This window comes from Sceloporus occidentalis, unplaced genomic scaffold (genome assembly GCF_023333645.1).
Source record: "Sceloporus occidentalis isolate IW3139 unplaced genomic scaffold, rSceOcc1.0.p SCAF_2, whole genome shotgun sequence".
Taxonomy (NCBI): Eukaryota; Metazoa; Chordata; class Lepidosauria; order Squamata; family Phrynosomatidae; genus Sceloporus; species Sceloporus occidentalis.
In genome coordinates, this window is record NW_028316982.1 from 211,403,673 (window position 1) to 211,426,653 (window position 22,981).

At 40.3% G+C, this 22,981-nt stretch overlaps 1 protein-coding gene across 1 annotated transcript in view; it reads left to right on the forward strand.

Annotated features, from left to right (window-relative positions):
- Positions 1 to 8,528: 8,528 nt before the first annotated feature.
- Positions 8,529 to 22,981, forward strand: part of TMPRSS15 (transmembrane serine protease 15) — a 182,258-nt gene continuing 167,805 nt past the window's right edge. Inside the window, exon 1 of the mRNA XM_089508436.1 lies at positions 8,529 to 8,607. Coding sequence (XP_089364562.1) covers positions 8,529 to 8,607 — 79 coding nt within the window. The remainder of the gene's footprint in view (positions 8,608 to 22,981) is intronic.

Here is a 22,981-nt window from a genome sequence, read left to right on the forward strand (position 1 = left end):
TTGTTTTCAAAGGGGCTCCACCATATGCGGTATTTCCCTTATGCGTGGGAAGAAGGGAGGTCCAGAACAGATTCCCCAATTAAGGGAACGGTGCACTGTACATACATCCTAGTTATTTCAGTCATCCTAACTTTTCTGCCTTAGGAAGGTTTTCAGCTGATCACTGCAGTAGGTGAAATGACAAGGCACTGTAAGGCTGCAGTCATATATATATATATATATATATATATATATATATATATATATATATGGCAGTGGTCCCCAAACTTTTTCCGGCTACCACCCCCTTTCGTATTGGAAACCATCACCTTGGAAGCAGCAAATGAGCAGCTGGCTGAACAGCAACTGACAAGTTTCTTGCTTATACTGATCTTGCAGCAAAGGCTGGCACAGGCAAGAATCTTTTTGGTCACTGTTTGATTGCATTTATACCCTGCTCCTGGGAGCAGCAACTAAGTAGCTAGCTAAGCAGCAACTGAGAAGCCCCTCCCCTCTGCCAGTCTTGCAGCCTAGGCCAGTGCGGAAAAGAGTCCTCTTGGTTGCTGCTCAGCCAGCTGCTCAGTTCCTGCTTCTAGGGTAACCAGGTGCAAGGGAGAAGCTTCTCACCAGAAAGGAGGGATTCTCAATCCTTAATTGGGCAAATAAAGGTGCTGCCGGTGTGTATGTAGGAGCCAATGGATTCCTGACATCATCATCTTATCATGTATTTGTGACATTAGATTATGCACCCAGTTCAGTCCAGTCTCTGCAGCAGGTGGACTTATCTACATGTGTTGTCTCTCTACATATTCATTTCATATTCCACTTCACATTCAGGTGAAGTAAGTTCCAGCTGTCCTACGTTATTGGTGACTTTGCAACACAAATGAAGTATCACTTCACATTGAACTGTGTACATTTGCATGAGGCTGATGTATTACTTGAATACTTTTACCTTCTCAAACATTCTAAAACTTGCTTTACAATTATCTAGGCAACATGGCAGTTTTAAAACTGCTTGATCAGCATCTGCATCAATGGTGTGAATGATGGAAATTAGAGTCCTGGTCTATATGCTTTCTGTGGATTTTCAGGATCACATAGAAATATGTCTCAATGTTGAAATCAGTCTAAGAGGCTTTCTCACCTCCTGAATTACTTTGTATGATATATGCAATATATAAATACATTAGTGATCCTATTTTATTTCTGTAATGTTTAAGCCATTGGTCTACTAACTCACTTTATGCTTCCCACCCCAGCTCCACATTCTTTTGGCCCACATAAGAGATCTGCTTAGCCCATGTATATGCATTACTGTAGCAATGTACAGGCCAATAACACAGAAATTATTGTTATGAATAGTGTAGACTCAAGCTTGTATTGGACTATATAGATTCTGTTGTCTAAACCTTAAAAGACACATTTATAATGTATGTCTACAAAGAAACTGAGTTTGGAAATACAAGTCAATAGATTCTACATACGATAGGCAATACAACTTTAGAAAAACAGGCATATTGACAATAAATGAAATAGGATGTGCTGTTACCAATTTTATTATCCATTAATTCTGATTTGCAGTAATTGTTTCATATTCTAAAAGTATCTGTTTCTCTTATTAGTATGGATGATAGTGGAATTAACCTTGTTCCCGTCTGTAATCTCATAGGAATGATATTCATATCTTTCAATTAAGTAGCACAAGGAATTAAACTGAAAAGATGTAATTAATACTTTATAATATTTGGGAAGGTGACATTCCTACTTTTTCTTGAACACTCTATTTTATATTTGAAGGCCTTGGTAAAATAATTCAGCTTCCCATGGTGGTGGTATTGTGTACTCCCATGAGGCAAGAGGTTACACTAATGGTAGCATTGCTACTGATAGGGTCTCCCAAGGCAGACAGGCTTTCACTGAGGACCCAAGCTGAATATGCCAAACATCTCAACACAATGAGTAGAAGCTACTGGACAACAACAGTTTATGTGGAGGTTCTCTCATAGATAACAGCTGTGGCACTTTTGTTGTTTTAGTTGTCAGCTGCCTTCTAGCTGACTTTGACCCATGGTGAACCTGACTAAGACACCTCCAAACACTTACCAGATACTGGAGAAGAGAAGAGCATAGATACAAATACTGCTGTCTAATGACACAGTTTTATTTAAGCCAAAGACTACTGATATGTTCACACATTATAGAAAGTCCAAAGCTGCAAAAATTTGTCATTAAACATCAAAGTCAGAATAACTGATTTCATATATTTCAATTGCCATCCACAAGTGTGAAAGCTGGGCAATAAGGAAAGAAGATAAGAAGCAAGTCAGTCATGCTGGAGCAGGCTTCTGTGGATATTATGGACCTTCAGATAGACAAATAAATGGGTCTTAGGACAAATTAAGTCTGAACTCTCATTAGAAGTCAGAATGTCTAAAATATAAGGGTATCATACTTTGGATATACCATAAGATGTCATGAGTCTTTGGAAAAGATGTGAAGCTTGGCAAAGCGGAAGGCAAGAAAAGAAAAATATACACTACAGATGGATTAATTCAATAAAGGAAGCAATGAACCTTAGTTTTCAAGACCAGAGCAGGCCTGTTGATGTTTGGGACCATTCATATGATCAATGTAAGTAGAAGCCAACTTAAGCCCAAAGCAGACAGGTCAAGTAAAGTAGCTTCTGGCCACTTCAGGAGCATTACTTTTAAATGATGCACACCCCAAAAGCCACCCCAAAGCCACCAGCAAAAGTAGCAGATTTAATCCGCTCCTACCAGCAGCTCATTTGGGGCCGTGGCAGTGGCTGTGTACTCACTGCAGTCTCAGAGCAATAGCAGTCGGAGCAGTTAGAGATTGCTTCAGCCCCGTGTGGCAAATAATAATGATATTATTAATACCAATACCAATTAGTATAATTAATATTAATTGCTAATACCAATTTAAATAGTATTAATCTGGAATGGCAGTAACATTGATCTGGTAGGTGAGGAACAGCACCCTTTCTCCTAAGAGCATTAAAACAGGAGAACTGAATGGCCCCATTTACAAGCAGAACTGAGAATTCTAGAGAATGCACTAGGAGTAAACAGCTGTTAATAGTCAGTCCAGACACATGCACTGTAAAGTTGCAACTACCAAACAAACAAAAGCACCTGCTATCCACTTCTCCAAATTTTGAAAATTCTAAGAATTATTCATATGTTTATTACTGGTAGAGGCTCCCTTTTGAATAGTTGTGGTTGATTTCAGTGATTTTGCAAGAATTTCCTCCTGCAACCTTGTGAGTGATTTCCAAAGAAAAATATGCATACAATTTGGACAAGTTTACCCTTGAAGACTTTTTTTCTTGTTATACAGATTAGTTAAGAGGTAATCGCCAGTGTAGCGTAGGGAACCGAACATTCAACTATGATTCTACAGGGTAAAGTTAAAATCCATGATCAGCCATGGAAACCCATTGGATGACTTTGGGCATGTCTCTCAGGCTCAGAGGAGGGAAAAGGCAATCCCCATCTGAAGAAATTTTGCCAAGAAATGCCTATAATATGGTCACCTTGAAATCACCAAAAGTTAGAAATGACTTGAAGGCACACAACAACTGATTTCAGGATGGTCATAGGGTAGACTTGACTCCTCTCTCTCTCTCTTTGTTAGGAAGTATTAATTGAGTTCTGGTGTGAAAGCAAGACTTAGAAATAACACTTAACAAGCAATGCTTTACAAATAATGAGATTATATGAAACACATTACAATTAACAATACTGCATATAGTGTTAATTTGGAGGCAAGAATGATATAATAAAACTCATTTTGTGAAGTAACATGAAGATGGGTAACATTTTAGTTCTGTGTAGCAAATAAAGTGGAGGGCATTGTGAAGTTTGTTTTTTAAAGACCTTTAAGATATTTTAGACTTTTTTCGTCAACTGTAAAATAACAAGCAGCACTATTAATGTGGTGAGCAACAAAGAATATCAAGTAATGGAGAAAATCAGGTAATTAATAATGTTTTAGACATAACTTTTAAAACTGTGAATGTATATATTGGGCTCATTCCCACTGCAGTTTGCTCCGAAGCAGGATCTGAAGCAAATGACTCTCGTTCCCATTTGAAATCACTTCTGATCCTCATTGGATCAATTCCGGGAGGAAAGCAGCAGGGCAAACACAAATAACCCGCGGTTACTTGATAGTACAGTTTTTGCAGTACTTTTTGGAAGAATCAATTGTGAAGTGAGGCAAATAATTGGCCAGCTCAGAATCGATTCTTTCTGAGGGGAGGGGGAAATGGCAGAGGGGTGTTTACCATCTCTCATCTGTTTTTGACAGCTCCACAATTCCTCCCCCCGTCAGTGCTGCCTTTGTACTTTTTTTTAAAGTACTTGCACTTGTCTTGCACTTGTCAATTTATTGATCTATTTTTTATATTAAAAAAGACACACCCCCTTCATGCTCGTTCCTTGGCACCCACTCAGGTACAACAGGCTATACACACCCTCTTCCCAATCCCGCCTGGTGCTTGTCAAGCATCCGGCGCTGCTGCTGTACCACCACTGCCTTTTGCCTAGTGCTTGCCGGGCTTCCGGTGCTCCTTCTGTACCTGCTGCTGCACTACTGTTGCCGGATCAGAACGCAGGTTATTCCACAAGTGTGAATGGCCCCATTGGTAGCAAGTTATGCATGAAGTGTTGTTTGAAGTGTGTGCTAACATTGAAATCTTGAAAGGAGACAAAGAGCTAACTTTGCCCTCTGAAAGCAATCTTATGAGACTAGAAATACCTAGACATCTGATGCTGTGATCTTACGCTCATCGTATACATATGTATAAATAAATTTTACATCAAAGAAAAATAAGTCTCCAGTGACCTTGCTTCCAAGAAAATTGAACCAGACTAAGCTCTGGGCCCATGAAACTTGTTGCCACTCAGAAGTGGGGTACATGCAGATAAATTGTTGAAATCCCTAGTCTTTCAGGCCATGAATTCTGATCTCTTTATAACTGTTATCAAAAGTTTTCTCACTTTCAGAATTATTCCTGTGAGAGACAGTTTCCCAATCCATAAATTTAACACTCAGCTGATCCTTTTCAGAGATGCAGAATGGGCTGTTCATTTCAAATTGAAAGAATTTCTTCATCATGGTTTCTCCTACATGCAATATTTTTTACATCACACATTTATTATTTTCCACTTCCTAATCAATTTGCATTTTAAAAGCAAGTCAAACAAAAATACACAATTTTGACAGTTTTCTACCAATATATATATAGGTGTATAGAATTTAAAGACACAGATGTGTTAGTCTGAAATATCAGTATGCAAAGGGATCTTGTAGCTTTGATGTAGCACCTTTGTTGTGCTAGAAGATCCCTTTTCATATATGTGCATAATTTTCCTAAGACGTGCATTCCTTAGACATGCATTTGCAGACGAACAGTATTCCTTAGTACATGTGCTTTGGACCACTGTGTTTCCTAATGTGCATTTTTCATGCTGCTTTCTTCAATGTATGCAATAATCTTACCCATATTTATCAAGTGAAATTAAAAAATTATAATGGCACTACCATCCCAAGAGACGAAGAAGCAGACTTGGGAGACCAGGTATATCAGAACCTCCCCTTCCTCATGAAACCAGAAGGGCACTGCCATCCAGAGGGACAAAGAAGCAAGCTTGGGAGACCAGGTACATCAGAGCCTCCCCTCTCCCTGAGACCAGAAGAGGGAGGCTTCAACACCACAGTCCTGGAACACCTGAGTCCTCCCCAACAAGAAGACCAGAAGGCCACTGATAATACTGAAGGGGACAAAGTGGGAGGTAGGAAGGGGGAGGTGAGAGGGGAAAACATCTAGGAGTGTAAAAAAGAAAGGGAAAGAAGAATTGAGGGAAGGAACTGAGGGAGGGAATTGAGTAAGGGAAAACATCAAGGAGTGTAAAAAAGGAAAGGAAAGAGAATTGAGGGAGGTAAGAAGAAGATAACAGGCATAAAATATAGGAACAGCTACAGGCTGCAGCAGTAATGGTGGGTGACACTGAAGTCAGCTCTCACAGAGAGAATAGTAGTGTCATCATAGCTGACACTTGTCAGCACTCCACAAAAGGAGGCAAAAGGTGCCCCTCCTTGCAAGACCATTTCACCAAGAAACCCCTTTAGGTGAGTCAGCTCAATAACCAACAACTAGAGAGGGGAAGGCCAGACAGAAAACATGTCCAATAAACCAAGCATAGTTAGAAGCAACATTACACATGTAACTGGAACATGAGAAGCTTGAGCCAAGAAAAACCAGACATAGTAAAGAAGGAAATGGAACGGATGAATATAGCAATACTAGGAGTGAGTTAAAATGGACAGGAATGGGTCACTTTGACTCAGACAACTATACAGTAATCTATTCAGGAAATGAAAAAAGAAGAAGAAATGGGATAGTTTTTATACTAAGGAAAGATATAGCTAGAGCACTCAAAGAATATCAGTGTAAACCTCTAAACATCACAATAATCCAGGTATATGCACCAACCACAGATACAGACGAAGAGAAAATTGAGCGATTCTATGATGCAGTCATTGGAAGAAATTGACAACATACCATCACAGGATTTCAAACTAATCATTAGACACTTGAATAGAAACAAAGAAGAATCAAAAACAGTAGGAAGATTTGGATTAGGAACAAAAAACAAAGCAGGAGAGCATCTGATAGAATTCTGTGAGGCCAACAATTATTAATTGCAAATACCTGCTTCATATAACCTGATAGGAGACTATACACCTGGACATCACCAGATGGTGAACACAAAAACCAGATAGACTACATAATTGGAAGTAGAAGATGGAGAAGCTCTATTCTTGTGGCCAAAGTGTCCAGAAGCTGCTCCTTTTGGTCCGTCTGTTTCAGGCCATAGTTTCTATGCTTTTATCCTGTAACTGCCTAGACCAGTTATTCTCAAACTCGAGTCCTCCAGGTGTTTTGGGCTTCAGTTCCCAGAAGCATCAGCCAACTTGATCAATGATCTGTAATTCTGGGAGTTGAAGTCCAAAACACCTGGAGGACCAGGGTTTGGGAATCACTGGCCTAGACAATTCAAATAGTAAGTGCTGCTGATTGTAGTTCAAGTGAAGCTGTTATATGATATGTAGAGTCAAATCTATTGTGAGACTACACATTCTACACACACACACACACACACACACACACACATTTCTCTGTGTGTATGCACAGTTGCTTATGTTCAGTTTGGTAATATATCCTGGTTGTAGGAAGTGGGCTACTCCAAATGAGCAGCAAGCCTTGAACAATATATAAGAATGCCTAAGTTGTCATGCTCCAAGGCATGAGTACAGGGGTACTGCATTTCAAGCACACAAAACTGTCTGTATTTTTCAGCTGTGAAATATTGGAAGGATTATTATCCAACCTCGTTCTGATTCATGCTGGAAAGGTTGCAAAATAAATCAGGTTCTAAGAGTGCTACCATGGAATGAAAATAGAAATTGGAAAGCAAATGTGAACACTTAGTGAAATGCATGCTTTCCTCTTCACTTTTTTTTCTAAACAGAAAAAATTGTGAAGCTTTATATACATACAACTTTTTTTAAAGAAACAGCAATAAAACTCTTGTTTACTTATCTCCTTGCAAAAGGTTTGTTAAGAATTTTATTTAGTGAGAGTGCTGAGCACCGTGAACATAACAGGTCTGATGTGAAACTTACTCTAATTTGCAGGGTTAAAAGTTTAATGCTGCGGGTAATGAAAATGCTTCCAAAGATTAACAAGCTGAATTTCACTGAATTAAACCTGAGTTAAATCAGCCAAAGGGTAGCAAACAGACAACCCTTTGAATGTAATTCTTATTTCTCTCACACAAAAAACCCATTTATAATGGGTTAACAACTTTATTCTTTTGTTTTTCACAGAATGGAGATGTACAGGAATGTTCTACTAACTAGGCTTGCAGTGGAATCTCCACTGATACTGGGCTGTTGCCCCACTGTAGAATTAATTCAGTTTGACACTTCTTTAACTATCCATCATATTGAATCCTGGGATTTGTAATTTGTTGTGACACTAGAGCTTTCTGAAAGAAAAGCTAAATATTTCACAAAACTTCAAATCTCAGAATTCCATTGCACTGAACTATGGCAGTTAAAGTGGTGTCAAACTGCATTAATTGCTGTGGAAGTTGCTGTTTTTGTTTTTGCTTCAAACAGGGAGTAAGACTATGGGCCTAAGCCATGGTGCTCACCCGGGTTAGTCCCTGGTTTAGTTATCCTGCCCCTGGATTATCCTGCCCCTGGTGTTCACCTAGGTTGGTCCCAGGTTCAGCACAGGGATGGGCGGGTTTCCATATACCCATCGCCACACCAACCTGGGACTTGGTATGTGAATCATCAGAGTTGTCATCCTCCAAGGTATGAGTATAGGTATTTCACATTTCAAGCACACAAATGTCTGCATTTTTCAGCTGTGAAATATTGGAAGGATTGTTATCCAACCTTGTTCTGATTCTGAGCCCCCCAAATGCCCCATCTGATGTGGGAACAGAATGTCGGGCAGCGGGTGCCCTGTTTCTTCATCAGATGGGGCAACTGGGAGGCTTCTCAAAAGGTCTGCAGTCCAGCAAGGTAAGAAGCTTTGGGGGGGGGGGGGCACTGTCTGAACAGCTCACTTTTGCTGCAGAGTTTCTTAAAAGCAGTATCTTGGACACAATGTATTTTCTGACTACTTTTCAAAGGAATTAGGGAGTGCTTTACAATAATTCAGGCAAGGTGTAACCAACACCTGAGTCACTGTGGCTAGATTAGACATCTCCAATAATGGGTGTATCTAGGCATACTAGGTTTAACTCTGCAAATTCACCCCTGGCCACTGGCTATTTAAAACTACCTGGTGGGGTGGGGGGGGGCTTCTGGTAAGATGTCCAAATGACAACAGCCAGGTAAAAATGCTGTGGCCAGGCTGTACCAACTGCAGCCATTTGCCATGAGAAAATAGAGAGCAAACTCAGCAAAAAGTGTCCCCTCGGGAAAGGGGACCCAGATAGGCTCATGGGGGTGTTTGCGTCCCAGCGTCAGGGAGGAAAGAAGGAGAAGAAGTGGCCCATGCAGACAGGACTGTAAGACTGTGAGCAGACCGCCACTGCTGCATGATGCTGGAAGCAGTTTTGTGACCAGAGAAACTTAGTCAGCACTGCTTCATTAAACAACATAGAAGCAAAGGAAAAAAATAATCTTAAGAAAATACATCTGAAAGTAGAAGTTCTTCCTGTTTTCAAAGATTATTGCCAATGGCTCCAAAATTACATTTGCCAGTTATTTTAATACCCTTGCATGTTAATCTGGTCCTGGGGACTTAGGCAGGTTACAGACGGGCAGGGGAAGACGTCTTGAAGGTGTCTTCCCCTGAATACGGAGCCTCCAGACCGCCCGCCCCGGGGGCGTGGCTAAGGTGGATGGGGCTTCCACACTGGGGGTAGTGAAGATGCCTCACCTGGGGCCGTTTCTTACCCACAGCTTCCATACCGCCGCCTTGCAGGACGCTGCAAAGAGAGAGGCAGCTTCCGCACGGGCAGCCAAAAACGCGGCTTTTTTTTCTTTTGCTGGCCGGCGGATGCGCAGCTGCGCAGCTGCGGTGGTCAGCACCGGCGGCAGAAAGCTATGTGCATATTTAAAGTGACCAGGCCCCATTAAACTTTTTCCCCCGCCCTACCCAAGAACAAAGGTGGCCTCTTGCCAGCTGGTGATCAGCTGGTGTTGGCATCCTTGTCCGCTTGCACGTTGCCAGTGTCACCAGCATCATGGATGCCTCCTCTCCTTTGGTCCCCGCGCTCTTGCTGAATCTGCAATGCACAGCCACAGCTGTCGCCGCTGCCACCACTGTCCCCCCACCATCCCCCATCACCTCCCTTGTACATATGTAAATATTTATAGTTTTAGCGTTTTTTTATTGTTAGGTGAAAATGGCGCAGGAATGTGTGTAGGGGTTCACTTTAAATTCCAAACTTTCCACAATTCTAGCAGCGCATGCGTACATGTTGCTCTAGGGTTAGGGTTACGAGCATTAAAATAGAGTGCAGCTGTGCTGCAGCTTCCACATCTGCATGGCATCTGACGCTCTAATTAGAGCCTCGGTGCAAACTGCACATGTTCCAGGACCCCGACTCATTATGCGATGCAGCTGACTCAGAGCCTTTAAATGGGCAACTTAAATTTGCGGCATGACAATTGTGGCGTACAGGTGCAGCAGCTTACAGACGAAGATGCGCAGTTGCACAGTATATAGAAAAGAAGCGGAAAAAAGTGGCACCTTTTCAATGCCGCTTTTTCCCGCTTGGGGCGTGCAAGTGGCGCGTTCATGGCGGCATTTAGGTAAGGGCCATCTAAAGGCTATACCTTCATGACGTCATGAACACACCCCTTTTTGCCCATCTGTAACCCGCCTTAAATTCATTTAGATTAACAAGGTATTCCTGTACTATCTCTTTACTTATTCTGTGCTGAAATTCCCCTATTCTGTCCTCTGCTCCATTATCCTCAGGTTGAGCACCCTTTTCCTTTTCTGAGATCACTGAGGCAAAGAAGGTGTTGAATAATTCTGCCTTTTCTGTCTCCTGTTAGCATTTTGCCATCTTCTCCACGTAGTGCCCCTACCATTTTCTTCTTCTTCCTTTTGCTGCGGACATATCCAAAAAAGCCCTTTTTATTCTTTTTAACCTCTCTAGCAAGCCTGAGTTCATTCTGCACTTTAGCTTTTTTGATTTTACCCCTACACATGCCTGCTATTTCTTTGAATTCCTTTTTCGTGATTTCCCCCTTTTTCCATTTCTTATATATGTTCCGTTTAAAAGTCAGCTCAGTTGAAAGTTCCTTAGTCATCCATCCTGGTTTCTTGAGACACCTCTCATTTTTCTTTCTCACTGCAACTGTTTAAAATTGTGCCTTCAGTATCTCCCTTTTGAGAAACTCCCATCTGTCCTGAACTCCCTTCTCTTTTAGTATTTCTCACCACGGGATCACCCCCAGTACTTCTCTACGTTTACTAAAATCCGCTCTCCTAAAGACTAGAATACGTGTCTGACTATTCCTGGATTCTCCTTTCCGCTGTATAACAAATTCCAGGAGAACATGGTCACTTCCACCTAATGATCCCACCACTTGCACCCCATTAACCAAGTCATCCTTGTTGGTTAGGATCAGATCTAAAATAGCTGACCCCCTTGTTGCCTCTTCTACCTTTTGGACAATGAAATTGTCTTTGAGGCAAGTGAGGAAATTGCTAGACCTTGAGGATTTGGCCGAGTTTGAATTCCAGAAAATATCAGGATAGTTGAAGTCACCCATCACTCTACTTTCTGAGTGTGTAGTCATCTGTTCTAGAAAGGTGTCATCCAATTCCTACATCTGACTGGGGGGTCTGTAGTAGACTCCCACCATAACATCCCTCCCCTTTATGTTGAATTCCTTTCTTTTTAATTGTTTCTGTGTAGCAGGCCATAGGTATGTGCTGTGGTTTGGTTCCAGAATCTCCATGGATATCAAAATCTATGGATACTCAAGCCACATTATATACATTATACACATTATATACAGTGCTGTAGCAAAATGGTGTCTCTTATAGAAAATGGCAAAATCAAAGTTTACATTTGAGGATTGCTTTGTTTTGTTTGTTTGTTTGTTTACTTTGGCATATTTTCAAGCCATGAACGATTGAAGCCATGGATGCAGAATCTGTGGACATGGAAGATCAACTGTATTTCTCTCTGCTGACCCCTTTTGTTTTTCAGAAACTACATCCTAGGAAATGGAAGGAAATCATGGAGGGCATTATGAGGGGAGGAATGGGATACAGAAGAGGAGTGTAACAGCATCAGAGTCTCAAACTCCCCAGGGAAGCAAAAGATACTGAACAGTATATTGGCTGAAGTGCCTATTTTTCTCAAATATTTTTGATTGAAAATATTTCCCCACAATTTTTGCCTCTTGGAAACATGTACAGAAGCATACATCCATTAACAAAGCCTCCTTATTCCTTTCTACAACAACTTTTTTATGCCTATACAGTCCCCCTCTTTCCTCTTGGTCCTCTATCTAGCTAGTTGGAAGGGGTTTTTTTGTTTTGTTTTGTTTTTTTGTTTAACAGCATCAGCACAAAGATAATTATGAAAGAGGGCTGGAGAAACATATACCATCTGCATTCTCATATTAATCACATTAATGAGGGAAATGCATGCAAACCGATTTGGGAGCACTCCCTACTGCACACCCTTCATTAGCATGATTGGGTGGTCACTGACCCATGTGCTTTCTTCTGCCCTCATTCTTCACCTCTCTGCCCTATGCACTAGCCAATGTACCGTGTGTGTGTGTGTGTGTGTGTGTGTGTGTGTGTGTGTGTGTGTTTCTTAATGCAATTCTAGAGTTATGCTAACTGGTTGGTTTTATAGTCTATAGTTTTTTTAAAAATTAAATAAAAAATAAGATGGCTATTCTGGAATAGCAAAGAGGGAGGGGATGAGAGAAACAGACACTAGGTGACCACACAATCCTAGAACTGCCACAGGATAATTTGCTATAGCTGTGGACTAGTATGATTTGGAGAGTATTGATGAGTTTTCCCCATCAATGACAACGTATGAGATAACTATGATTGGAAGATAAGACAGCAATAAGAGGGAAATACCATTGTACAGAAGGTATCACCAAAGGTTATGCAACTTGTATGGTGCTTTAAACGCAACATGGGATAACATCCTAAGTGCCAGGTTGCAACAATGTGTCTATAGTAATCAATGCAATAAAGCTTAAGCCAATCTTATTGTAGCCATGTGCACCTGCCTACAACAGGCAAAGTAAAAAGCATCCAGAATCCCTTACTGAGCATGTGAGAACAGCAAAGAAGAAGAAGAAGAAGAAGAAGAAGAAGAAGAAGAAGAAGAAGAAGAAGAAGAAGAGAAAAAGGGGTGTGTGGGTAGAGCAGCCTGCTTCTCCAGGTACTTTCCAGCATGTTAAAACATCAATAACTCAGAACTGTATGTTTTGTCACCAAAATAGAAATAATAATTTAAAAAGTGGAACCTGGTGAAAGTAAAAGTCATACCTGGATGCATTTTGGAAATTGCTTTCAAGTGGTCTTTAAAAGATTCAAAATGTTTTTTTGTTTACTTATGCAAGGCTTACCTGGCATGTTGTTTTTCATGTGTGCATATAGTTAGTTTGGAATGAAAAGTAATCCTAGGAACACCTCTACTTTGTTAACTGAAGTATATATGTATATAACTATTTATTATTTATTGTGGGGTAAAGTAAATGAGTTTATAGATAGAGGGTTTGTGTGTGTGTGTGTGTGTGTGTGTGTTTCTGCTTAAAGAGGTGAACTAGATTAGAATATTTTTGATAATTCATGCAACTATCTCCTTCTTTCCGACAAATAAGGAACAGTAGAAATAAAAATACAGATGAGATTTTTCAACTTCATTCTCATACAGGGAAGAATCTACTTCAGCCAAAAAAATCTAGACTAACCTCAGTTATCCACCACATTTCTATTCTTACAGCCTTTAAGAAGGCTCTTAAGATGGATCTCTTCCAGCAGGCCTTCCTTACATAGTTCCTCTCCCCGTTTACTGTGACTTACATCGCTCTGTCCACCAATTCTTCTCTTAAATTTAATGAGGAGAATTAAATTAAAATTAATTAAAATTAAATTCTTGCCTCAAGAAGAAGAACCCTCCCTCCATACTTACTGTCATCATCAGACCTGGGAGGGAGTGAAAAAGACAGACCCAGTTCCATCAGGACTGGCTGTAAATTCTGTGACTTATGTCACTCTCTTTTATCTTATCTTATCTTATTGTATTGTATTTTATTAAATTCTGTGTATTTTTATTGTGTAACCCGCCTGGATTCCTTGTGATTTGGTGGACTATAAATAAATAAATAAATAAATTATTGTTATTATTATTGTTGTTGTTGTTATTGTTATTATCTTAATATAGCCACACTCGTCATTAACCTTTTCTCTAGTCAGTTTTGCTTTCTCTCACACTGAAATATAATGAATTTTGGTAAATTTTGTTCATACATAAATGAAAACAAGGTTTTTTCCACCTCTAATTATGAAACATTCTTATGAACACTGTTAGAGATGCAGAAATTCCCCCCCCCCCCATTCATTCTTTCCACATAAATTCCAACATGCCACTCATAGAAAAGCAATTAGATAACTACTGACAATTCTTTGTAGCCTTTATTGTGGCACACTTAATTTACCACAGGCAGACCTAGAAGGATTCCCTATTTAGTTTATTCCACTCTCCTGAGGTGTCATTAGCAACTTTGACCTCCTACAGGAAGAGTAGATTGCTTCACATAAATCACTCACTATTTTCAAGTGGCTCAATATTTTTTATTGTCTTTTTCTTTGTTTGTGTGAGTTTCTGTCACAGTGATCATGCTCACACAAAACAAAAAAGCATAGGCCCAATCTGAGCCTGATCCTCAGATTTGCTTGAGAGTTTACAAAGCCATTGTTATATATGTACATGAAAAATTGTTATTTTGAAGCTTCAAGTATCTGAATTTTTGAGGGTTCATTTGACCAAACTATCTATCGGAAATGTGTGTTGGATAATATGATGGCATTTTCCAAGCCGTATGTCATATATTTCTCTTATAAGTTGTTTTCATGTGTGTTTACTGAGTTGACTGACACAGAGATACTGTTTGTACATGCGTTTCCCCCCCTCTTTTAGTCTGCATCCCCTTTTTATCTGTGTTGGTTTATGAACATAATAAAGATTCTGTTCTAAGGTACTGAACTGGTTCAGCACTCTGTAAAGTTCCTTTAATGAACAAACTGAAAACCAGAATGGATTCACTGCTCCACTGAAACTGGAATCACTAGGGCAGGGGAATGAGAGGGAGGGAGAGAGACTGAGAGAGATTGTGTGTGTGTGTGTGTGTGTGTGTGTGTGAGAGAGAGAGAGAGAGAGAGAGAGAGAGAGAGAGAGAGAGAGACTATATTTTTCAATGTTGAAATTCCAACCCAGTGAAAGCACCCTTGCCTGGTCATTTAGGTATCATTACAGATCTGAGTCTGATTTGTAAAGAGTTAGTTTCCACCAGTGGTAAAAACTATAATTTATTTTGATGACTCAATATTCTTATCATTTCTGTCAACACCCACAATTCAGCCACCAGCATCACTCTGTTTAGCACATTAACTAATTAACAATGTTAAAAGAGAAAAGAAATTATCCAGAAAGGTGTGCAATATGTTTCGAAGCAGCAGAGAAAATGAGAGAATGAATTTAAAGTATGTGCACACAAGAAGCTGGCTTGAATCATTTCCTGATTTAATGGGAAACTCTTGTGTCTGAGATGCGATGCAATAAAAGTAATCATACATAATGCAGCAAGCTGAAACAGTTATGTCGTGCTGAAAAATGTGCCTTGACAATGGATCAAAATGAAGAACATTTTTTAAAAAAGAGTTTTGGACATGAAACTTCACAAGAAATGTTTTCAAGTACTATGTAATTTCACTGAGTTCCCAGAAAAAGCAATTCTTTAAGTACACATTCTCCATTTAATACAGTCCAGGTCTTAGTCTATACTGCTACTGTTTTCTCAAATTCAAAATGTTTGAAAGACCCTTTATCATATGTTCCATTTTTCAAGATAAAAGGAGAACATAAACAAAACATATGAGAACAGTTTAGTGCTTGCTTTAGCAACTATCCATATCACTTTGGGACTGGAGAAAAGATTCGATCTGACCTTGAGAAATTACTGGTAGACCAGCCAGTAGACACATGGCAGAAAAGGTGATAACCTTGATTGGGGCCACCTGATAGTCAAGAAACCCCTTTGGGTGAAAATAATGGCAGTTGTAGGCCTACATCTTCTGGAGGGCCCTCCCAAAGCATGGATTACTCAAAACACCATGATAGCTAAAGATCTATTTCGAATTGCAGCTTTCTCACCTTCTCCAAAATATAAGGGCAGAGCTTGGGAAATGTATCTTTTTGGACTGTAACAAACAATTCTCCATGAATTATGGCAATCCCTGTTGAGAATATTATGAGACTTTTAGCTCCCTTCCCCAAGTCAAAAAACCTTTTCCAAGTTTTTTGGAAAGGAGAGGAAACTCACTGTCTCCAAACTACAATTGCAGTCATTATTAGTATTTCATCCATTTACGGTATACCCCACCTTTCTCCCAATACTGGGACTCAGTTATTTATTTAGTTGATTTATATGCTGCCTTTTTCTCTGAAGGGACCCAAGGCAGATCACAGACTCAAGGTGGCTAACAATATTTCAAAACAGTATGCAAAGGAATCTTGCAGCACCTTTGAGATTCACTGAAAAATAGAAGTTGATAGTGTGAGCTAGTCTTGAGCCTACATCCTCAGATACATATGGTGGAGTGGAAAGCCCAGGGACCATCTGAGGAAGGGCACACGTCTACAAAAGCTTCTAAGCTACCAACTTCTGCCTTTCAGTGAGTGTCAAAGATGCTAGAAGATCCTTTTGCATACTGATTTTCCAGACTGCTATAGGTTATTGTGGTTTTTTTTTTTTTTAAGTTATGTGGCTGTGATCTGGAAGAGTTTATTCCTAATGTTTCACCAGCATCTGTGTCTGGCATCTTCAGAGAATATTGGTATGGAAGTGTGTAGGGTATATATTCTGTGTGGGCCTTAGCTGAGAGGAAGTGATTTACATGTTAATCTATATGTTGCTCTGTTGTTGAATGGCAAGGCTCAGGGTGTGTGGTGATCCCAGCGGTCCAAGCAACCACCCAGCCACCCTGTGCTTGGCTCTTGACCCCCAGGGGATCCCTTAAACTTTCTCTTCTAGGGTCTCTTAGGTCTCCATTCCCGCCCCCTGCTGAGCTGAATGAGACCCCTTGAGATCCTCTATCTCTAGCTGCCACCACCGAGTCAATTTTAACAAGCGATTTCTCCCTCCTTAGCACACACTGGGACTTGCTAGGGATTTCTAGTTCCTTTCCTTGCTAACTTACGCAATTAGCCACTGAGCTAAGGCACATGTACAGGAGCAGCACAGTAGACACCTTTAAAGAAAGATATTTATTTTAAAGAAATAGAATAGAATAAGAAGATATCATTCATGCAAAGCCTCCTTGCCTTGCAGGTACAGAAAGCATAGTTACAAGATGTTAATTTCAGGCAAGCTATTAGATAAACAAAACAAAACCCTAAGCACACTAGTTAACACATTTTCTAGCTACTCACACAGTGATGGGATTTCCAGTCCTTGTTGAGTTTCGGGTGCAAGGAGCGGCTCCTCATTGCCAGCTCTACTTGCAACCCTGAGTCTGCGCATTGCAGACTCACAGCTGGTTCCCAAACAAACACACACAGATGGCGAACAACAGAAGCGTATGGTTCCCCCCCCCCCCAAGCTGGGAAGGGAGAGACAAAGGACCACATGGCGCCCAGGGCCTTTTAAAGGGTTCTTATGGAATGTTCTTGAATCTCGCAGTCCTACTCTCTGATTGGCCAGTTGGGTCTTACGTCAGCTATAATGTAGCTGCTCATTAGCATGTGCTGTCAGCTGTTATTAGCAAGTACCTCCCACCAGATTAACCCTTTGTGGTTCACGAGAAATCCTCAAATGACTGGAGGGCCCAGTCATTACAGGGTGTCTATATAATTAGTGATCCATTGTCTTCTGGGAACCCACCCTGACCATGTGTGGTTTTCATTTGCGCTTGCTGGGTCTTGATTTTGGTGATTAGGGAGGGTCACTGCACCCTTCTACTAATGTCAGGAAGCAGTACCCACAGTAATGAGGATAGACAAGGTCTTGAGTCAAACAAGCCTATCCCCAGGACATTTATCCATACTCATATTGGTGGTTGGGAAGGAATGGGTACACTGCTTAATTGCAGTCTCAGCCATAAAATGTCCAAGCCATGAAGCCAGAAGCTCAACTGTGTACATGAACACTTTCTTTCCACCCACTCTTTCTCCAAATGTTGCCAATGCAATTAATATTCCAATATCAGAAAAAAAAATCCTAGTGATGTAATATTGTCTTCCTGCTGGTGTATCTACATCCCTGGTGGTGACCTATCATTTCTGTTCCTTTTAAAAGCTCCTCAGCCACATTAGCTCTGACAGGAGGCTTGTTCCCTATATTTATGTAACATTTAAAAAGGAATATAATTATATTTGGTACAGAGAGTCCCCCCCCCCTTCAGAAACATCTTTACAATTATAGCATTCCCACAATTCTTTAAGTAGTTAAATAGCTGAGATTGGGCAGAATAGCTGTACTAAATGTTGAAAAGTTCCTCTTCCTAGCAAAAGGAGTGGTAGGGTGCTGTCTACGTGAAATATGCTTGTACGTTAGAAATGTAATGATCAGCTTTGGTAGACAGTAGCAATTTTAAATTGAACAATAGTTTTTTTGTGTTAAAAATCTAGTTCCCCTTCTCCAAATGATTTACCTTTGCCATTTAAACAATATGCTGTGAGAACCATGTTCAGAAATTTTTCAAATAAAATACAAGAATATATTTCCTAGTAGACAGTTTGAGAACAGAAGAGGAAAGAAACTAGGGGAGAGATCCAACATGAGAGAGAGACTAGGGAGGAAGACTGAGTTCACTGATAGGAACCCACTGACGTTACCTTCCCGTGTTGTTGTTGTTGTTGTTATTATTATTATTATTATTATTATTATTATTATTATTATGCTTTATTTATATAGCACTATACATTTGCACAGCACTGTACCTACAAACAATAGATAAAATAGATAGATAAACTAGATAAAAGTAAAACTGCCCATGGTATACAATCTAAGTAATAATAGCACAATACATATAAATAATAGTTCTTAGATTGTACCATGCATCATCTGGAGATACTCAACTGTGGAGTGCACTTGTGCAATTAGCTCTAATGCTTCAAAACACTGAGAACTGTGATTGCTGTAAAATAAAAGCTATCTTCTTCAAGTACAAAAAAGAAGCAAAAAAAAAAAAAACCCAAAGTGACAAAGGAACACATAAGGAAATACAAACCCAGTTCTTAACTGGAATGATTAATGTCTTCATTTGAAAAGGATGGGCAATATCTTTATTGTATATAGTGTGGTAGTTTAGCACTGGACTCATAGAATCAAAGAATTGCAGAGTTGGAAGAGACCACAAGGGCCATCCAGTCCAACCCCCTGCCATGCAGCAAATCGCAATCAAAGCATCCCTGACAGATGGCCATCCAGCCTCTGCTTAACAACCTTCAAAGAAGGAGACTCCACTACACTCCGAGGGAGTGTGTTCCACTGTCAAACAGCCCTTACTGTCAGGAAATTCCTCCTAATGTTGAGGTGGAATCTCTTTTCCTGTAGCTTGCATCCATTGTCCTGGGTCCTGTTCTCTGGAGTAGCAGAAAACAAGCTTGTTCCCCCCTCAATCTCCTTTTTGAATTGTGGTGCCCAGAACTGGACACAATATTCCAGGTGGGGCCTGACCAAAGCAGAATATAGTGGCACTATTACCTCTCTTGATCTAGACACTATATTTTTTTTTGCTGCAGCCTAAAATTGCATTGGCCTTTTTAGCTGCTGCATCACACTGTTGACTCATGTTCAGTTTGTGGTCTACTTGGACTTCTAGATCCCTTTCACATGTAGTCTCGTTCAGCCAGGTGTCCCCCATCCTATATCTGTGCATTTTATTTTTCTGCCCTAAGTGAAGTACCTTACATTTCTCCATGTTGAATTTCATTTTGTTAACTTTGGCCCAGCTTTCTAGTCAATTCAAGTCATTCTGAATTTTGATCCTGTCCTCTGGAGTATTAGCTATTCAACCTAATTTGGTGTCATCTGCAAATTTGATGAGAATGCCCCCAATTCTGTCATCCAGGTCATTGATAAAGATGTTGAATAACACTGGGCCCAGGACAGAGCCCTGTGGGACCCCACTGGTCACTTCTCTCCAGGATGAAAAGGAGCCATTGTTGAGCACCCTTTGGGCTCGGATGGTCAACCAATTACAAATCCATGTAACACTTACCTCGGCTAGCCCACATTTTACAAGCTTGTTTGCAAGAATGTCATGGGAAACCTTGTCAAAGGCCTTATGAAATCAAGATATACTATATCCACAGCATTCCCTTCATCTACCAAGCTGGTAATTTTATCAAAGAAAGAGATCAGATTTGTCTGGCATGACTTCTTTCTCTGAAACTCATGTTGACTTTTTGTGATTATGGAATTGCCATCTAGATGTTCACAGACTAGAATCTGTGTGACATTCCTCCAGCTGTTTGCCTCCTGTGTATGTGAAGTGACCTCCTCCGCCCCAGCAACTTCCTCTGTGTGGTACTCATCCAAGATTTTTAGTTCTGTTCTGTCCAGGAAATCCTCTTACTCCCTAATATGCTGAAGTGTAGCTACTCTGGACTCCAGCTGCTGTACTTTCTCCTTCAAGAGTGCTACCAACTTGCACTTGGTGCATGTGAAGTTCTCCACTTCTGTAGGCAAGAAGACAAACTTCGCACAAGTGTTGCAGGTGACTGCAGCAGTTCCCTCAGTGTACATACTGCGAAATCTTTAGTAATGACTGAAACAGGATTCTGGGCTTCCTCCTAAAAAAATCCTCTGGTAAACACCAATGTTAAGGCCCCTGATGACCTGGCCTTTTCACCTGTCTCTGGCAGCAAGCTCAATCTACTGGGAATATAACTTTATAGGAATGTCCTGGCTGCTAGCTTGTACTTAAAGGCAAGGTTCTGACTCAAGGTTTGCTGCTCACCTGCTGCCTCTGCTGTAGATTTCTTTGGATTTAAAAAATTCCTGGGAGGAGTTATACATTCTGCTTTGGTCAGGCCCCACCTGGAATATTGTGTCCAGTTCTGGGCACAATTCAGAAAGGACATTGAGCAACTGAAGCATGTCCAAAGGAGGGCGACTAAAATGGTGAAGGGTCTGGAAACCATGTCCTATGAGGAATGACTTAGGGAGCTGGGGATGTTTAGCCTGGAGAAAAGAAGGTTAAGAGGTGATATAATATCCCTATTTAAATATTTGAAGGGGTGTCATATTGAGGAGGAAGCAAGCTTGTTTTCTGCTGCTCCAGAGAACAGGACCCGGAACAATGGATTCAAGCTACAGGAAAAGAGATTCCAGCTCAACATTAGGAGGAATTTCTTGACAGTAAGGGCTGTTCGACAGTGGAACACACTCCCTTGGCATATTGTGGAGGCTCCTTCTTTGGAGGTCTTTAATCAGAGGCTGGATGGCCATCTGTCAGGTATGCTTTGATTGAGATTTCCTGCATGGCAGAAGGGGATTGGACTGGATGACCCTTGTGGTCTCTTCCAACTCTATGATTCTATGAAATCAGTGGCAATAAAACTTCATGAGAATGTAAAACACATACCAGTGGATCCCACAGTCCATGTCTTCATGAAAAATAGTGATTCTGACAGAGACATAAAGACTTCTGGCACCTGGCAATGGGGGGGGGGGGGGTAGAATTAGGAGATGGAATGATTGAACAAACCCCAGGTGGAGTGGGAGTGAGACCATCACAGAAGAACTGGGGAGAGCAGAGAAAGTGAGTACTGAGGCAAGGTGGAATTAATATATTTTTCAGCTCAGAGAAGGCCAGTAATTTTCACTAGTTTATAGTGTGAAGAGTGCATATTTATATTGTAAAGAAATTTGTACACATATTATCTTACTCAATTTTTATTTTCCCTCAGATATGTCAAACTTTCTTTTCCCAGCATTTATATCTAACTTCCTATTTTTCCAAAGCAGGGTTTTTGAAAAAGCTAGGGTTTTTTTTTTAGTTAAATAAAAAAGTAATAGTTGGAGCTATGCCTCAACAAGCAAGGAGAATTGGGCCAGAAACCATGCCCTCCTAGGCTAATTCAAAACATGAGCATGTTCATAGACCCTTCTTTCACATTAACTTCAGCCTCCAGTAAACATAAGAGGGGTGCTAAATGTTTGGTTTCCTAAAGAGAGAGAACCTCAGGTTTAAATCTACAAGTAAGGCTGTGGGGCAGCACCTCCAAAAGCAAAAGTATCTGACCACACAAAAGCCCTATAATGTTAAACATGAACACATTCTCAGACCCTGCTTTTATTCCAAGTCTCTGACTGTGAAAAATTACCATTCGATCCTCAAACGGGAGAGGCGGGATACAAATAAATATTTTATTATTTATTATTTATTATTGATGACAGGCAATTGAGACTGTTTCAGAACTAGAAGAAATGTAATAGTTTACTTTCCAGCATAGGTTGTTTATGAGTAGCACAATATTTAGCACAGATTTTGTTAACCTTTCTGAACATGTTTTTGAATCACCTTTTTGACAGCATGTTTGGGTAACAAGCTAGAAGCAGGTAGTACAGTAAATGGAAAGTAACTTTTACACCTAAGGGTATAAACCTGCCTACAAGTTCAACCATATTTACAACTGAAATCCTGCATACTTGCCTTACTTGGGACTAAGACCATTAAACACAATAAGCTTCCTTTGTACCAAATATGGATCAGTTGGAATGGGCTAATAAAGATTGTTTAATTGCTCAAACAGCTATGCTGCAAATCTGTTCTTTGTATACTTTGGCATGCTTCATTTCAGCTTTGGCACAGCACTAATGATGTACTATGTAGGTGTCCAATGGGATAATGTTGTAGCTGCAGTGGAATTTAAAGTACAAGAAGTAGCTCTTCGAAATGCTCATATTTGGGATTAATCTGCTTGGGGGTGGGGTAATCTGTGATATGAATTTCCTTGTTTGTCAAAGGTCTAGCTTCAAACATTACTTCTTGTTTTGGACCAAAATGTATTTTCTGTTTGAATCAGGCTACTGTGAATCTTTGAAAAGGCTCAGTTAATGATTAATTGATGGGAACAATTCCATGGTGGCAGGGCTACCATTTTGGTATCTACTCCAAAAAGAAATTGTGCAACTCTTTTCCTTTTGACACAGGAATTTT